Here is a 13,028-nt window from a genome sequence, read left to right on the forward strand (position 1 = left end):
GGGTTTGAAATGTTTCACTGTGGTCCCCTTTGAAAGAATATAGAAATACATGGCCATTAAGCTACTAGAAATCCCCAGTAGTTGACTGAACTTCAACAGTTCATGGTTCCTTCTTTAGAAATTCACAGGAAAAATCTCAGTCAAACAATTTCACAAACAACTATTGTCCCCTTAAGCTGTGCAGCCAGTGATATCCCATTGCAATATAAAGCCCCGAGAGAGGCTTAAACTCAAAAGAGGTGAAACCCAACTCGCTAAGAGGCCCTGGTTTAGTTGTCCATCGTGCATGGAAGGTGAATACAGTTCCCAGAGGTGTTCACAGAAAAGGTTAGGTCTTCAGCAGCCTTTGCGGCACCAGCTCATGACCAAGGCCAACGAAGAACTGGTCACACTCGGCCGCTGCCATGAAACAGAATCTGCTGGCCCTCAATAGGTCCTCTGTAATGGATCCTCTTCTTGGAGAGACTGGTGGGATACCCCCTGTCTTTTTACCAGAGCCATCTGGTTCCCAGTAATACTGCTCTTCCCACAGCCGCACAAACCACAGTGAAAATGGATATCTTTCACAATCAAGATCAGGAACTAAAGACGTGCTTGGTTAAAAGGGGTCTGAATGTTGAGCGCTGTGGTCCCCACTGCAGCAGCCTATTGTGCTCTTGTTATTGTGTCCTTGGAAGTGTACTCTTTTGCGGTTTATCTGACAACCTTGTGTGATTTGATACATTGGAAAATGTGCTCTGCTCATGCTCTGACCAGGTCATCCAGGCAAGATAATTAAAAATGAAAGGTTTTGAAAATGTTAGGAAATATAAGGGTACAATCCACAAATTGGAGTGAATGTGATTTCGGATTGTTCGGAAGCTAACAATAAACAAATACAATTTAGAGAAGAACAAGATCATGACAAATTGTTTTGACACAAAGTAGATTTTCTCCACAATATACTTTGAATAAATTAGTATAACACAAACAAACCTAAACACACCAGAAAAACTAAGGGAACTCACTAATGCCTCCCTCTGCAGTTAACAAAGATTGATGTGTTTGCCACTGCCCCCGAATGGGCATCATGGAAATGTATTGAATTCTGATGGGTTCAACACATTTTAGGCCTTTATATTCAAAGTACAGTATTCAGTATACTTCTCAAACTGATTTGTCCTTGTCAAATGCGGATGAACAAAAAACTGAAATAGATCTATAGTTCTACTGCGTTGGTTAAGTTTTAACACAGTACATGATTATTTAAGTCTTAGACGGGAAGTAATGAATTTCATGATTTAGTTATTATAGCCTTTATCACATGCAGTCCGGATAGTATCTAGATAATTACGGGAGGAGCGCTCCCGAGATTCCTCCGACCTAGCCGTTCACATATACCTCACAGCTGGAGATCCCTGTCCGTCGGGACGGGGGTACGGGGGATTTCCTCAGGTAATACGTGATGTAAATAAACAACGCGGAAGAAGCAGATGACGCAGAAGCGTCTGCTACACGCCCGCTATAATGACACTATTTGCATTTTTACCAATTCTGCGTGTAGCTCATTGGAATGACAAAAAAGCAGAGAACAACATGCTGGCGAACAGAAAACATACTGCAGCCATATATTTACATGCATAGAGATCGTAGTGGTCGTGTGCAAGTATGCACCGTGCAGCGATCACATGGAATTTAATGTCTCTTCACAACTTTTAGCTTGTGGTGAATTCTCTGGAAAATATGCTCACGTCACCCTCTCAAGACTTTCTGGCAAGAGAAACTGGGTAAAATCTGCGTGAAAAATTTCGCTGTTGAAAAAGGTTTAAGACTTTTTAGGTTAAAAAAAACCAAAACCAGTATATTTTAATGGGAAGTGTAAAAGATTTAAAATAAACATTTTCTTTGGGCTAATTAATGTCATATTCCAATACAATAATGTCTGCCAGGTCTCTCTTTTTACTTGTATTAACACAAGGGTCAATGAGTCTATGAGTCTCTCTGGTTGTTATTGCAGCATTCGTAGATATTATGAATTCGTTTGGTCAACATTTCCAAGAAAATTTACAATAATAATCCATCACCCAGCAGTGGTTGGTCCACCAGAGAGTATGCCGAAGCAGTGTCCATGTTTCTCTGATCGCAACAGATTGTTATAGGCTCAAACAAACAAAGAAAGATGGATGACTTTGGTTGATGAAAACAAATACGAGGTTCAGTGACAGTCAGTGAGAATGTTTTTTTTGCATTTCTGTTTGAGGGGGACAGACATGCAGTTACAGAGTTTCACCATAGGCATTGCTAAAGAGAACAACACTTCAGGTGTCTGCTAAGATGTGAACTTTAAAATTGTATGACACATTACAATACTAGTTGCAGCTCATCTTTAAGTGACAACATTTGAAAAGTCCTGTTGACTACATGAGTCAAAGTCAGCTCTATTACCCTATGTTCCCAATCACAATAAATTGGGACTTCAAATTTGTCGTTCATACTGTAGAGAAATACTTAAAGCAAGAACAAAGCAATACATTACACATTACAGTTTGCTTCCATCCCTTCAACAGGGAATCAAAAACCAGAGATCAAAATAAAACTCTTCCCAACAGTAGCAAAGGAGAAAGTTGGATGTGGTTATAAGTTCTACTGAAGGTTTCAACACCTGCACCTGCTACCTATGTGCAGAGCTTGTACTTTTTTTTTTTTTCAAATTTACAAGAGGAGTTTGATCAAATGTTGAAATATTCATTTCCTTGACACAATGAAAAGCTGCACTTTAAAAACTATTCATACTCTCTTCCGCTTCTATCCAATACCTTTCTGACCTTTATTCTTCCAGTGATTCATGCAAAAGAAAGGGGGAAAGCAAAGGCTTTGTTCCATCTGAAATAGAGCTGAGCTTTTGATATGGTGTACTTTTTAGTTGTTGTTTTTTGCATTAGCTGTGCAGGTTACATCCCCGCTCCCTCCCCAAGACCTTTATTTATCCAAGTCAGACCTCATCTTCCGTGGACCCTGTAATCATTCAAGGCCACTGAGAGAGAGAGAAGAGACAGAGGAGGTGGTGTGTGTTTTTGGGGGTGGGGATCTGTAATGGCTGCACACAATCCCCTCCAACAGCAGTCCAAACCAAACCACATATAATTTACATTCTTCAGATACCAGCTAACCTGAGCACAAACAGGACGATCGAAAACAGGTGTGTTTAGCAACAACCCTCTTCTTCAATGCTTCACCTTTCTTTGAGGTTCTGTCTTGCTCTCATGTTGAAGCTTATCATGACTTCATACATGGCACAAGGCCTCTGTTGGCGATCTGAGGTCCATCCCTGTTGATGAATCAAAATATCATCACTGGATTACAATGAGACAAGGAAATCACCCTGCAGGAGAAGCAGGCTGAAGCCATACTGGCCACGCTGCTTACATAATCTTACCGCAAATTGATTACTGCCTTTGAGAGGATGACCCATTGTGAGGAGAGGAGCTGGGGGAACTGACAGACATAAGCACTTCAACACACAGTGGTCGATATCTACAGTGCAGTTAGGAGTCTGTGAGAATGGCATCACCATATTGATACTGACCACTTGCAGAATCAAGAAGCATGTATGCATGCGAGTGTGTGTGTTACTGTGTGTCCCCCCACCTCGTATCCATCTATAAATACTGTGGCTGCTCCACTGATGTAAATTACACTCTTTCATTCTTGCTGTATGAGCATCTGGGGGGAAGTGTGGCTATGATGAGGGGGGCAAAGGAGAGAAAGGAGCTGGAGTAATGTGGGTAGTGCGGACTCATGCATGTTGGTCCCCGCTCATGTATATAAGGGCAAGTTGACTGAGAGATCATTTTACTATCCATTTACAGGAAAAACAAAGAAGAAGAAAATGGAGTATAACACCCCTATAAGGCACACATGGCAGATCGTAACTGTGAGCCATCATGACTTTTTTTCACAGGGATCCTCTGCTTATCAAAGGCTGCATCAGATGAAGAACCCTTATGTAGAATATTGTTTTCTTCACAGAGGACAGGCATTAGCAAGACATCTTTTCTCACTCTTGAGCGCTGCATTGGTCGCTTTGTTGCTGGTTAGCTCCTCTGGATTGAGACGTGCACCTTCAAACTCTGACCCATAGCCTTTGAGACGCTAACTCTGCGTTCACTGTTTATTTTACAAGCCTGGGCTTCTTCAGTCCTGTCTATAACGCTTGAAATGTGAAATGAGTGCAGTCTCTCCGTCATTCCTTTTATGCACAAGAAGGAGAAAATTAGAGCCTGGGTTAACACTCCACAGGATCATAAAAACAGTCTTTGTCACACCCTGACTCACTCTGTGTTTGCCTCTTTTCTTTCAATGCTGCTTATTTCTGCTTCCTTTGTCATCACTAAGTTTTTGTCTAAACCCTTAACTCAGTCCCAATGCTCTGCTCTAATTTGCAGTTTGTTTCAATTTAGGATGGATCAATCCCAGACGCACCTTTAACGCTCTGAACCCAATACCCTCATCCCATATTGGCTCCTCTTTCTCTTCTCCCTCTGTCCTATACCCTCACTTACGTCTCTCCTTACTCCTGGCTGCATAACCTTGTTTTTCGTGGTGTCAGAGTTGGTTTGAAGCAGGTTGACTGGCATGTGTTGAGTATGCAGGAGATGTCCTATTCTTTTTGTTTAACCTTGGTAACCCCTGCATTGATACTTTATGGAGAGGTGTGTGACCGTAAATGTATTTGTGAGAAACTAATAAAAACACGGAAAATATCAGACATGAAGAAGATTTCGATGATGTCTATACGTATTGCCTATTTTTCAGTGGATATAACTGTAGTAAACTAAGGATGTTCAAGAAGGAGGTCGTTGAACGCGACACCTCATGTGCAACCATGTCATCTGGGCTTGTGTGTCCCTAATGTTGGCATTTTGCCGACTGCTTTTCCCCCCAGGGTTTCACCTAGTCTCTGAATGTCCTTTACGTCATCTTTATGGTCTGCAGCCCATCAGTCACTCCCTGAACCTCTGCCAAGCAAAACTCAAACTCGTCCCACCATCCATCCTCGTCCACTCAGAGCCAAAACCGACTTGGCTCATGTAGACAATGTTTTTTCAGACATTGTCCCGACTACTGCGGGAAATCCTTCACATATTTATATTTTATGTGCGTCACTATGTTTTCTGATAGATTTTTTAGATTCACTCTGCACATGACGCTTATAAATTTGGAGCCAGAGATGCAGCTTGTGGTTATAAACCTTTTATGCTTTCCATTTTTTTGACAAGCAACTTCAAACAGGGGGTTTAATTTTGGCAGCTTTTTTGACCAATCGCTTGCTCCAGCAGATTAAACTCTTTCCATTACAGAGCTAAATAATAGGGGCAGAGCTAGACCAAGATTGGGCCGCATTTTATAGGTGCTACCCTGCAGCTTTGGCAGGGAGTCCTTTTGGTCTGTGGCTACTGTGGTAGTTAGCTCGGGCGGTATGGTGCAGAGCATAGTGTTTTTTTTTTTCAGGATGAATGGTGGTAAAGGAGACTATTTTAGGGCTCAGTGAGGTCTTGGTTTATAATCTGGCTATCTGAAGCTATAACCAGTGACAAACGCATGAAATGAAAAGAAGGACTGTAAAATCTCTTTGAAAAGTCATGTGTAGATTTAATGAGTTAGCAGCAACTGTAGTCACCACTTGGACTTTTAACTGTGCAATTTCATGGACTATCTGAAATGAGGGTATATGTCTTACAGGAGTGTGTTAGAGTAAGTACATCCTCTCTCGAGCAACATCTAACTTTAAAAGAGCCTCAATGAATCTGTGGCTATCTGCGACACCTGCATAATAAATGTGAAACAGTTTGATGTGGTTTTGATGTGGAAATAGATGCTTCTGGGGAAAAGGAGAACCAGACTTTTCTGAAACCAGCTGTGCCAACCCCCTTTCAGAAAAAAGACATGCTTAAACCTGCTACATCTGGCCTGTCCTTGGCCCCTGTTCTTACTACACTGACATTAATCAGCCCCACAACAGTAATGGCTACCAGGACACTTCAACGGAAACCTATTGTGGCATATCAGGAATTAATAAGCTGAGCATTTACTGCATCTTCGTAAGTAGACTGAAGAAGGTCCCTGAAACTTAGCACTGAATGTGCATGTTGTGCACAATACTGTAAACACATGTTTCTATGATGAACCCATTCTTTATAATTGTATTAAAGTGGAAATATTGCTCATGCACTGGGCCTGTTTTGCTGTCCCTAAAGCTTGAACCATGTAATAAAGATGGAAGGAAGCTCTTTATGTCAGCCCTCTGTTAGGAAGCAGTTGTCTGTAATTATTGCTGCTTTTTTATCCTTTGTCGCAAACACAACAAACAAACAAGCAAGTGTTTTTGTGTGACCTGGAAACATTTTGCAGTGAAACTCTTTGTTTGAAACCTGGTTTGTTTGTGTTCCTGAGTTCACATGACCAAATCCCCCCCCGCTTTCTCTCTTTACCCTCTCCTGTTTCTTTCTTGGTGCATCAAGTGTATTTGAAGTTGCAATGTGGAAGTCATTAGCCACAAAACCCAACAAATATAATAACAGGGCGATTAGCTCTCTCTCAGCAATTCTTTGCTGTTTTTCCTTTTTTACTCCTCTCATCTGTTTAGTTGGGGTGGTGCAGCATTCTGTGAGCTTGGTGGAGGGCGAGTCTTCGTCTTCTACTCTTTCCCGGATTTTTTCTATTTGTAGATCTGCATACATTTTATTGGAGGTTTTTTTTTCCCCCCTTCTCTCGGTCTTTCATGCGGTGGTGGTTCTGTTTCCCATCACGGCCCATGATGAAACCACAAGAAAGTGCAGACCCGTGTGACGAGAGCGCAACTGTTGCTTGGTGACAACGAAAGGGATGTGATTGGGGGGGGGGGGGGGGGCTGGGTGTGTTTTGTAGGGGAGTGGAAGTGGTGACGATCCAATCAATACGAAAGCTCTTCATTTTCTACAGGACAAGGATAAAATGCTCATATCCACACCACTTCAATTTAAAATTGGCCTTTTCTCTTAAGCTTGATAGATATGTGGTCATCCACAGGGTTCTTAAATGGACCATTCATCTTTACGATGGCCTTACTTATCTCTGAGTCCTTGCAGATCTGCTACTTCCCATTCTCACCACAAGCAAATGGTGCCTTGAAACCACATGGAACACCCCTCTGTCTCCCTCCTGCTGGTAATATGCTGCCATATTTACCATCTTGTCCTGGAAAGCTAACTTGGCTGCAGCAGGGCAGACTGATTGCCAGCAGCAGCTAGTTCCAAGCAGACCATGTGCAGACAAACTCTCCATTCTGAAACCCCAGTAAAGTTTTCTGAAGGAGACAAGAATACATTTACAAAGTCATTTGGCTTTTTCTTTTTGATACAGTGTGTTGAGAAGTGCATGCTGCCAAGTTCAGTCATTTTAATACCCTTTTTTTGAGAGAGTGAGAAGATATTTGAAGGACGTGAGCTCATTGGGGATGCAGTAGGCTGCCCTGTCCCTGCCTGATGTTATCCTCTCTGACTGGAGCAGCAACAATCCTGATTGCTTCTGCGGAGCAGTGACTCATGATTGTGCTTCTGCTGCTGCCAAACTCTCAATAGCAGTGTTTTCCTTCCTCTGTCTTTCTGTCAAAGTGTCATCTAAACTCTACCTTCCAAGTCTGATAATGTATGTGACAGATGCAAATACCATCACTTTTTTTTAACTATGCTAGAGCATCTAACACAAATCTTGTTAATGGAAATATAGTGCTCCCCCATTTAATTGGAAAATGGTAAACACCAGGGCCGACTCGCTCTGTGTCGGTTGAATTTCTGCACTTTTGTAAAGCTGCGATTCTAACGGCAGACTTAACTTTTCGAATGGAGTCATATTGTACATTGTTTGCCATTTTTTTTCCAAGAGACACCTGCTGTTGTAGAAGGGCTTTTTTGCTTAGATGCTTTAAGCTTCTTTCTAGGTGATCAGCTTGTTTGAAGGCCAGGATAGGCTTCCTTTAATGTTCATTCATTGTACACTAAGTTGTTACCAGGAACCAAACTGAAAGGTTACCACCCACTTACAAGGTATGCAAATGAGCCAAACGACTGATAAAATCATTTTCAAGTCAAAATGTAGCTCTCGGGGCACCGATAGCTCAGCGGCAGCGACAGCGCACGTACCATGTTGCGAGGCCTCGCTCCTCGCGCGGGCGGCCCGGGTTCGCGTCCGGCCTGTGGCCACTTTCCCGCATGTCTCTCCCCCTTTCCGACTCTATCCACTGTCCTCTATCAATAAAGGCAAAAGGCCAAAAACAAATCTTTAAAAAAAAAAAAAAAAAAAATGTAGCTCTCAAAGAGTTTAGCTCTTTCTCTGATTCCTTTGATCGCTGGTGATAGTTAAGAATGACAGGGATGTGATTTTTTTTTTGTCTGCTACAATGGTTTGAACGATTTAACAGAAAATGCTTGTAAATGTCTATCTTCTAGATATTCTATGAGATCCATGTTGTCTGATCTCGGAGAGTAGTGTTTTGTGACACAACACATTAAAAATGGTCCAAGTGTTGTCTTGAACACTTTATATGTCAGTTCACTCATTTTAAAGTCTGATTCCAGTGACTGCATTTTCTTTGTCTGGAACAGTTATAAACTAATTTATTTGTTTCTCTTTAAAGATCTGGACCTTTCCTTCACATGCATCGATTGAGACCTTGTTAATGTGTGTTATTTATCATGTCATGTATGTCCTCTGTCTGCCTGACAATAAAGTCTTCCTCCGCCCCTCTCACTTTCTCCGGTAAGGGTAAAGGGAGAACATGACCCTTGTTGTAACACCATGAAGCTGTTTTCTTAATTTTTATAGAGTTGTGTTCTGCCTCAGCCTCCCTCTCTGTCTTTCTTGATTAGATTTAAAATCCAGTGGTTGGTGTCCTGGGGTACTGAGGCGGCATTAATTTGCTAAGAGAGAGGGAAGCCATTTACAGACAATAGAGTGGCATCATAATAACAGGAACTGGCTGTTGAACTCCTGTCAGCCTGACGATGTATGGCCGATAAGCTTGACTGCACAACACAGTCGAAACAACTTTAATTAAAAGCAACTTGGCTGAGACACTGAAAACAGCCAGGGCTTTTTGATTTACTCTAAAATTAAGTGCTCGCTGTACTTTTGTGGTGACTGCAATAGGCCTGGGGTGCTTGTTTGCGTGCAAGCTCAGGCTGTAAATATCACAGAGCATGGTACAAAATATAAAAAGCTAATTACTAATTACTAAACATATTTAACTTTCACAACATTTGTATCTAGTTTTCAGTCCTCGCAGGTCTTCATTAAGCATATTGACTCAATCCATTATCATGCCAACTAGATTTTTCAATATGTCATTAAGTTATTAGAAAAGTGAGGTGGAGAATTTCTGATGAAATTAGTTTGATACTTTACCATGTTTGACTTGTGGCTCTGACATAACATAATCATCTTTATTGTACTCAGAGTTCTAGTTTGAGCTCCTGACATCACCTCAGTTCTATATTCCCTGTCCTCAAATTCTGTTATATTCGGCCTGACTATGTTCAATGGGAAACTCAGAGTACAGTTTGGTTTTCAAATCTTAAAATAATAATTTCTCCTCCAAGTTAAAAATCCTCCTTATGGTCGTACAATCCTCCTTTGGCTTCGAGGCCTGGCACTCCAAAACAGCTTACAGTAATAAAAACAAACAAGTTATCTGTCAGGAGACTCTTAATCAGACTTAAGGCAGAGCAGTGGAAAGGACACCAGAGGGAAAGCCCTATATATATTTTAATGAAAACAATTAGATGTAGTATCAACATAGTCAGTGAATAAAGCTTTGACTTTGTGTGGAGTTTGGGGGCTTTGTATCATTAGATATAGAATAGACTCAGAAATATGTGATGACAGTTGGTTTGTTCTGAAACAAAAGCTAGAGGGTCAGAGTTGAGACAATGGTCGCTGAGGCTGTGCATATTTGCCGCTTTGCAGACGATCCTGAGCCAAACCAGCATCTCTAAAGTTCTGTTTTTGTACATAAATCAGTGAGGCCACACTCGCAGAAAGACATTTTGATGATGTTCATGAACTTTTAACGAGACCTAACAGCGATGTCAGGTATCGACCATGTGCCTTTGCAAGATTCAAGGATGATGTATGACTTGCAGCATTTAAAAAAAAAAAAAAAATCAACATAAAGTTTTTTTTTTTGTCAACGAATGATTGACAAACTGTGACATGTCAGCTTTTTCGTTAGAAAATAACACAACACAAAAAACACTAGCGTGGGATTCTTATGTACTATGTTAAAGATCCTGTATTTGTCTTTTTACACGATAGGAGTATTCTGCTCTGTCAACAGTTGTAGTAATTATGACCACCTGCAGTATGAGTAGTCATAACAGTCACATAATAAATTGATATATTCCATACTAATGCAATCATATGAAGCATTCAGTTGTAGCTGTTAGAATTCCCTTGACAGGGGCCCCTGAGGCCCAAAATGATGAGCGGTGAGGGCTCATCACGCTGCCATCAGACATTGTTTATTTGAATTCCCTCTCTCTGGGAAGAAAAGCCTTTCCCCCGTCATTGTTTTGCCTTGGGAAACTGTCTCTCTTTTTTTCTCACTCCCCCTCTTTGACTATGCCATATGGTTGTCATACACTTCCTGGAAATTCAAGCCATGTTTGCTTTTGTTGTATATCTGTGGGGCAGGTTATTCGGTACGCTCCTGCGTTGACATTAATTGAAACAATACTGTGATTGATCTTGCTTTAACATGCTTGGCCAGAGCCAAAATGGATAGAGCCTCAGTAAGAAAAGTAATTATTCCAAACCTCTACGGTCATTCCAAACACATTACAACATTTTAATAGCACATGAGTGTTTCACTGAATCCAGACTCTCCATAAAGCAGGTCACATGTGTAGCTACTTTGCGCCTTATTTAAAACTCACGCCAAGCTTATCATTTCAACCTTATTTGATGTTTTATCTTTTATATCAGACACAAGTAGATTCCCAGAATTTCTCTATCTTATTTCCCTCATCCAGAGTGTTATACTGCAAACGGAGAGGACTACAGGGGCTTTCAGAACCAGACCAGCCTGCATGGTGGTAAACCCTGCCTCTTCTGGAATGAGACCTTCCAGCACCCTTACAACACCCTCAAGTACCCCAACGGAGAAGGGGGTTTGGGCAGACACAACTACTGCAGGTGAGTTCCTTTTCTTTATATGTCAGTTCACTCATTTTAAATAACATGTAGTGGGTTTACTTTTTGAAAATTATATTTTAAAAAAGCATCAGCTGCTTAGGTAAAATTAATGTTAATAAAACATAGTTGCAACTCAAGTTTAGAGCTTGTAACTTACAGGGTGGCAGGGTCGAGGAACGAGATGAAAACATAGTCTGAGTCTTGAAGGCAGAATGACAGGCAGATTTTGTAGCCACATTAAATCACCTAAAAATGTTCACATCAGCACTTATTGAAGTATGATGCACTAATTAATCCCTGAAACAGATGTTCCTCATCTTTTTGACTTTAAACCCCTTAATGCAAAGCAGGTGCCAAAAGTACAATAACTGCTTTAACATAACATCTTTCTGGTCCTCAAAGCTGGTAAAGAGCTCAACAGGTACTTACCCCAGTCACAAAGACATTCTTAAGCAATCTGGTTTAGCACCTTTCTTCCAGCTATTTTGACGTTACATTTTTCGATTAGAGGACAACCTAGTTAATAAAATCCAGTGTTTCATAAGAAATGACTCACGTTTTTTAAAGAAAATCCAAAAGCTAAAATATGTTTTTTTTCTATATTTCACCAACTTACTTACTTGAGCTTTTATAGTGCTTTTCTTCACTTGTCTTTGACAACTCAAAGCCCTTTTACACTCCAGGTCACACCTACCCATTAACACACTCATACCAGACATTGCTCTGTAAAGTGTCCATAAGTATTGACTAATCCCAGTCACACACATCCACAAGCTGCAGATGAAGCAGTGGGAGCAACTTGGGGTCAAGTGTCTTGCCCAAGGACACATCAACATGTGGCTGCAGGAGTTTGGGATTAAACCCGACCTTATGGTTGAGAGACGACTGGCTCTACCACCGAGCCAAAGCTGCCATCGACGCTCTAACTCGGTCTGCACTAAAGCAAAACAGTTCTGTCCTTTTTTTAACCTGGAAATCAAGCAAATTCCCCACAGAGTCCTTAATATTGGCTCTCAGTGTCTGCTGCCAACCTTTTTAGCAGTTATCTTTTATGTTTGTGGCGTGTACAGATAAAGCCGTTGATGTAAAAGTGCTTTGAGTGGCACCTTTGAAATTCATCTTTATGACACAGACTGATGTTTGATGGAGCTTTAAACTTCATAGACAAAGCATTTGACTCCATTAATAATTTAAAATTAGGCCGTTGGTGTTTTGCAGAGGTTTGAGCTCAGGGGACATGCTCACACATTCCACCTGAATATTTAATTGGCACCCAAACTGAATGTTTAGCGCAGTCATCGCAAGGATGCAAACACGCTTGAAGAGTTTGTATAAGCAAATCTCCATCCCTCATCCGTGTAATGTGAGGGGACATGGTGGCTTTGGGTGTCTGGAAATCCCTTTGTATCCATCAGGCACACTCCAAGCACGACTCTCAGTTTTGCCTGAGCGATTGTCAAACTTGTGTTTTTGCTGGTTGATGTACTTGCAGTTCAAATCCACAGAGATGTCCAGAACAGTGGCTTGGGACATTTAGCCAATCCATAAGAAACAGAAACCTCCCTCCGTTTCTCCTCCTCCTCATCCAAAAGCCTCTGAAACATTTCCCTAACTCATGGTTGTAAACTCATAACACAGCAATGCTTTGAAGTGGCACTGGACAGATTTGTTTTTACTTGAACTGGATGGGAATTTGGAAGATTTATGCGGAGGATACAGGCAGATGATAGTGGAGGGCTTTCCCGGCACATTAGGAATGCATTATGTTCAACAAGCGGTTCAAAATGGACATTTCCAATGTTTAGATTTGGCTGTTTTTT

The 13,028-nt window shown here is 41.2% G+C and overlaps 1 protein-coding gene across 2 annotated transcripts in view; it reads left to right on the forward strand.

Moving 5' to 3' along the window:
- The window catches only part of kremen1 (kringle containing transmembrane protein 1), a 55,318-nt gene that overhangs the window by 11,104 nt on the left and 31,186 nt on the right, over positions 1-13,028 (forward strand). For both annotated transcript variants that reach the window (XM_079340270.1, XM_079340271.1), the window contains exon 2: positions 11,046-11,208. In XM_079340270.1, the coding sequence (XP_079196396.1) occupies positions 11,046-11,208 (163 nt within the window). The remainder of the gene's footprint in view (positions 1-11,045; positions 11,209-13,028) is intronic.

This window comes from Symphodus melops (assembly GCF_947650265.1).
Source record: "Symphodus melops genome assembly, chromosome: 1".
Classification (NCBI taxonomy): domain Eukaryota; kingdom Metazoa; phylum Chordata; class Actinopteri; order Labriformes; family Labridae; genus Symphodus; species Symphodus melops.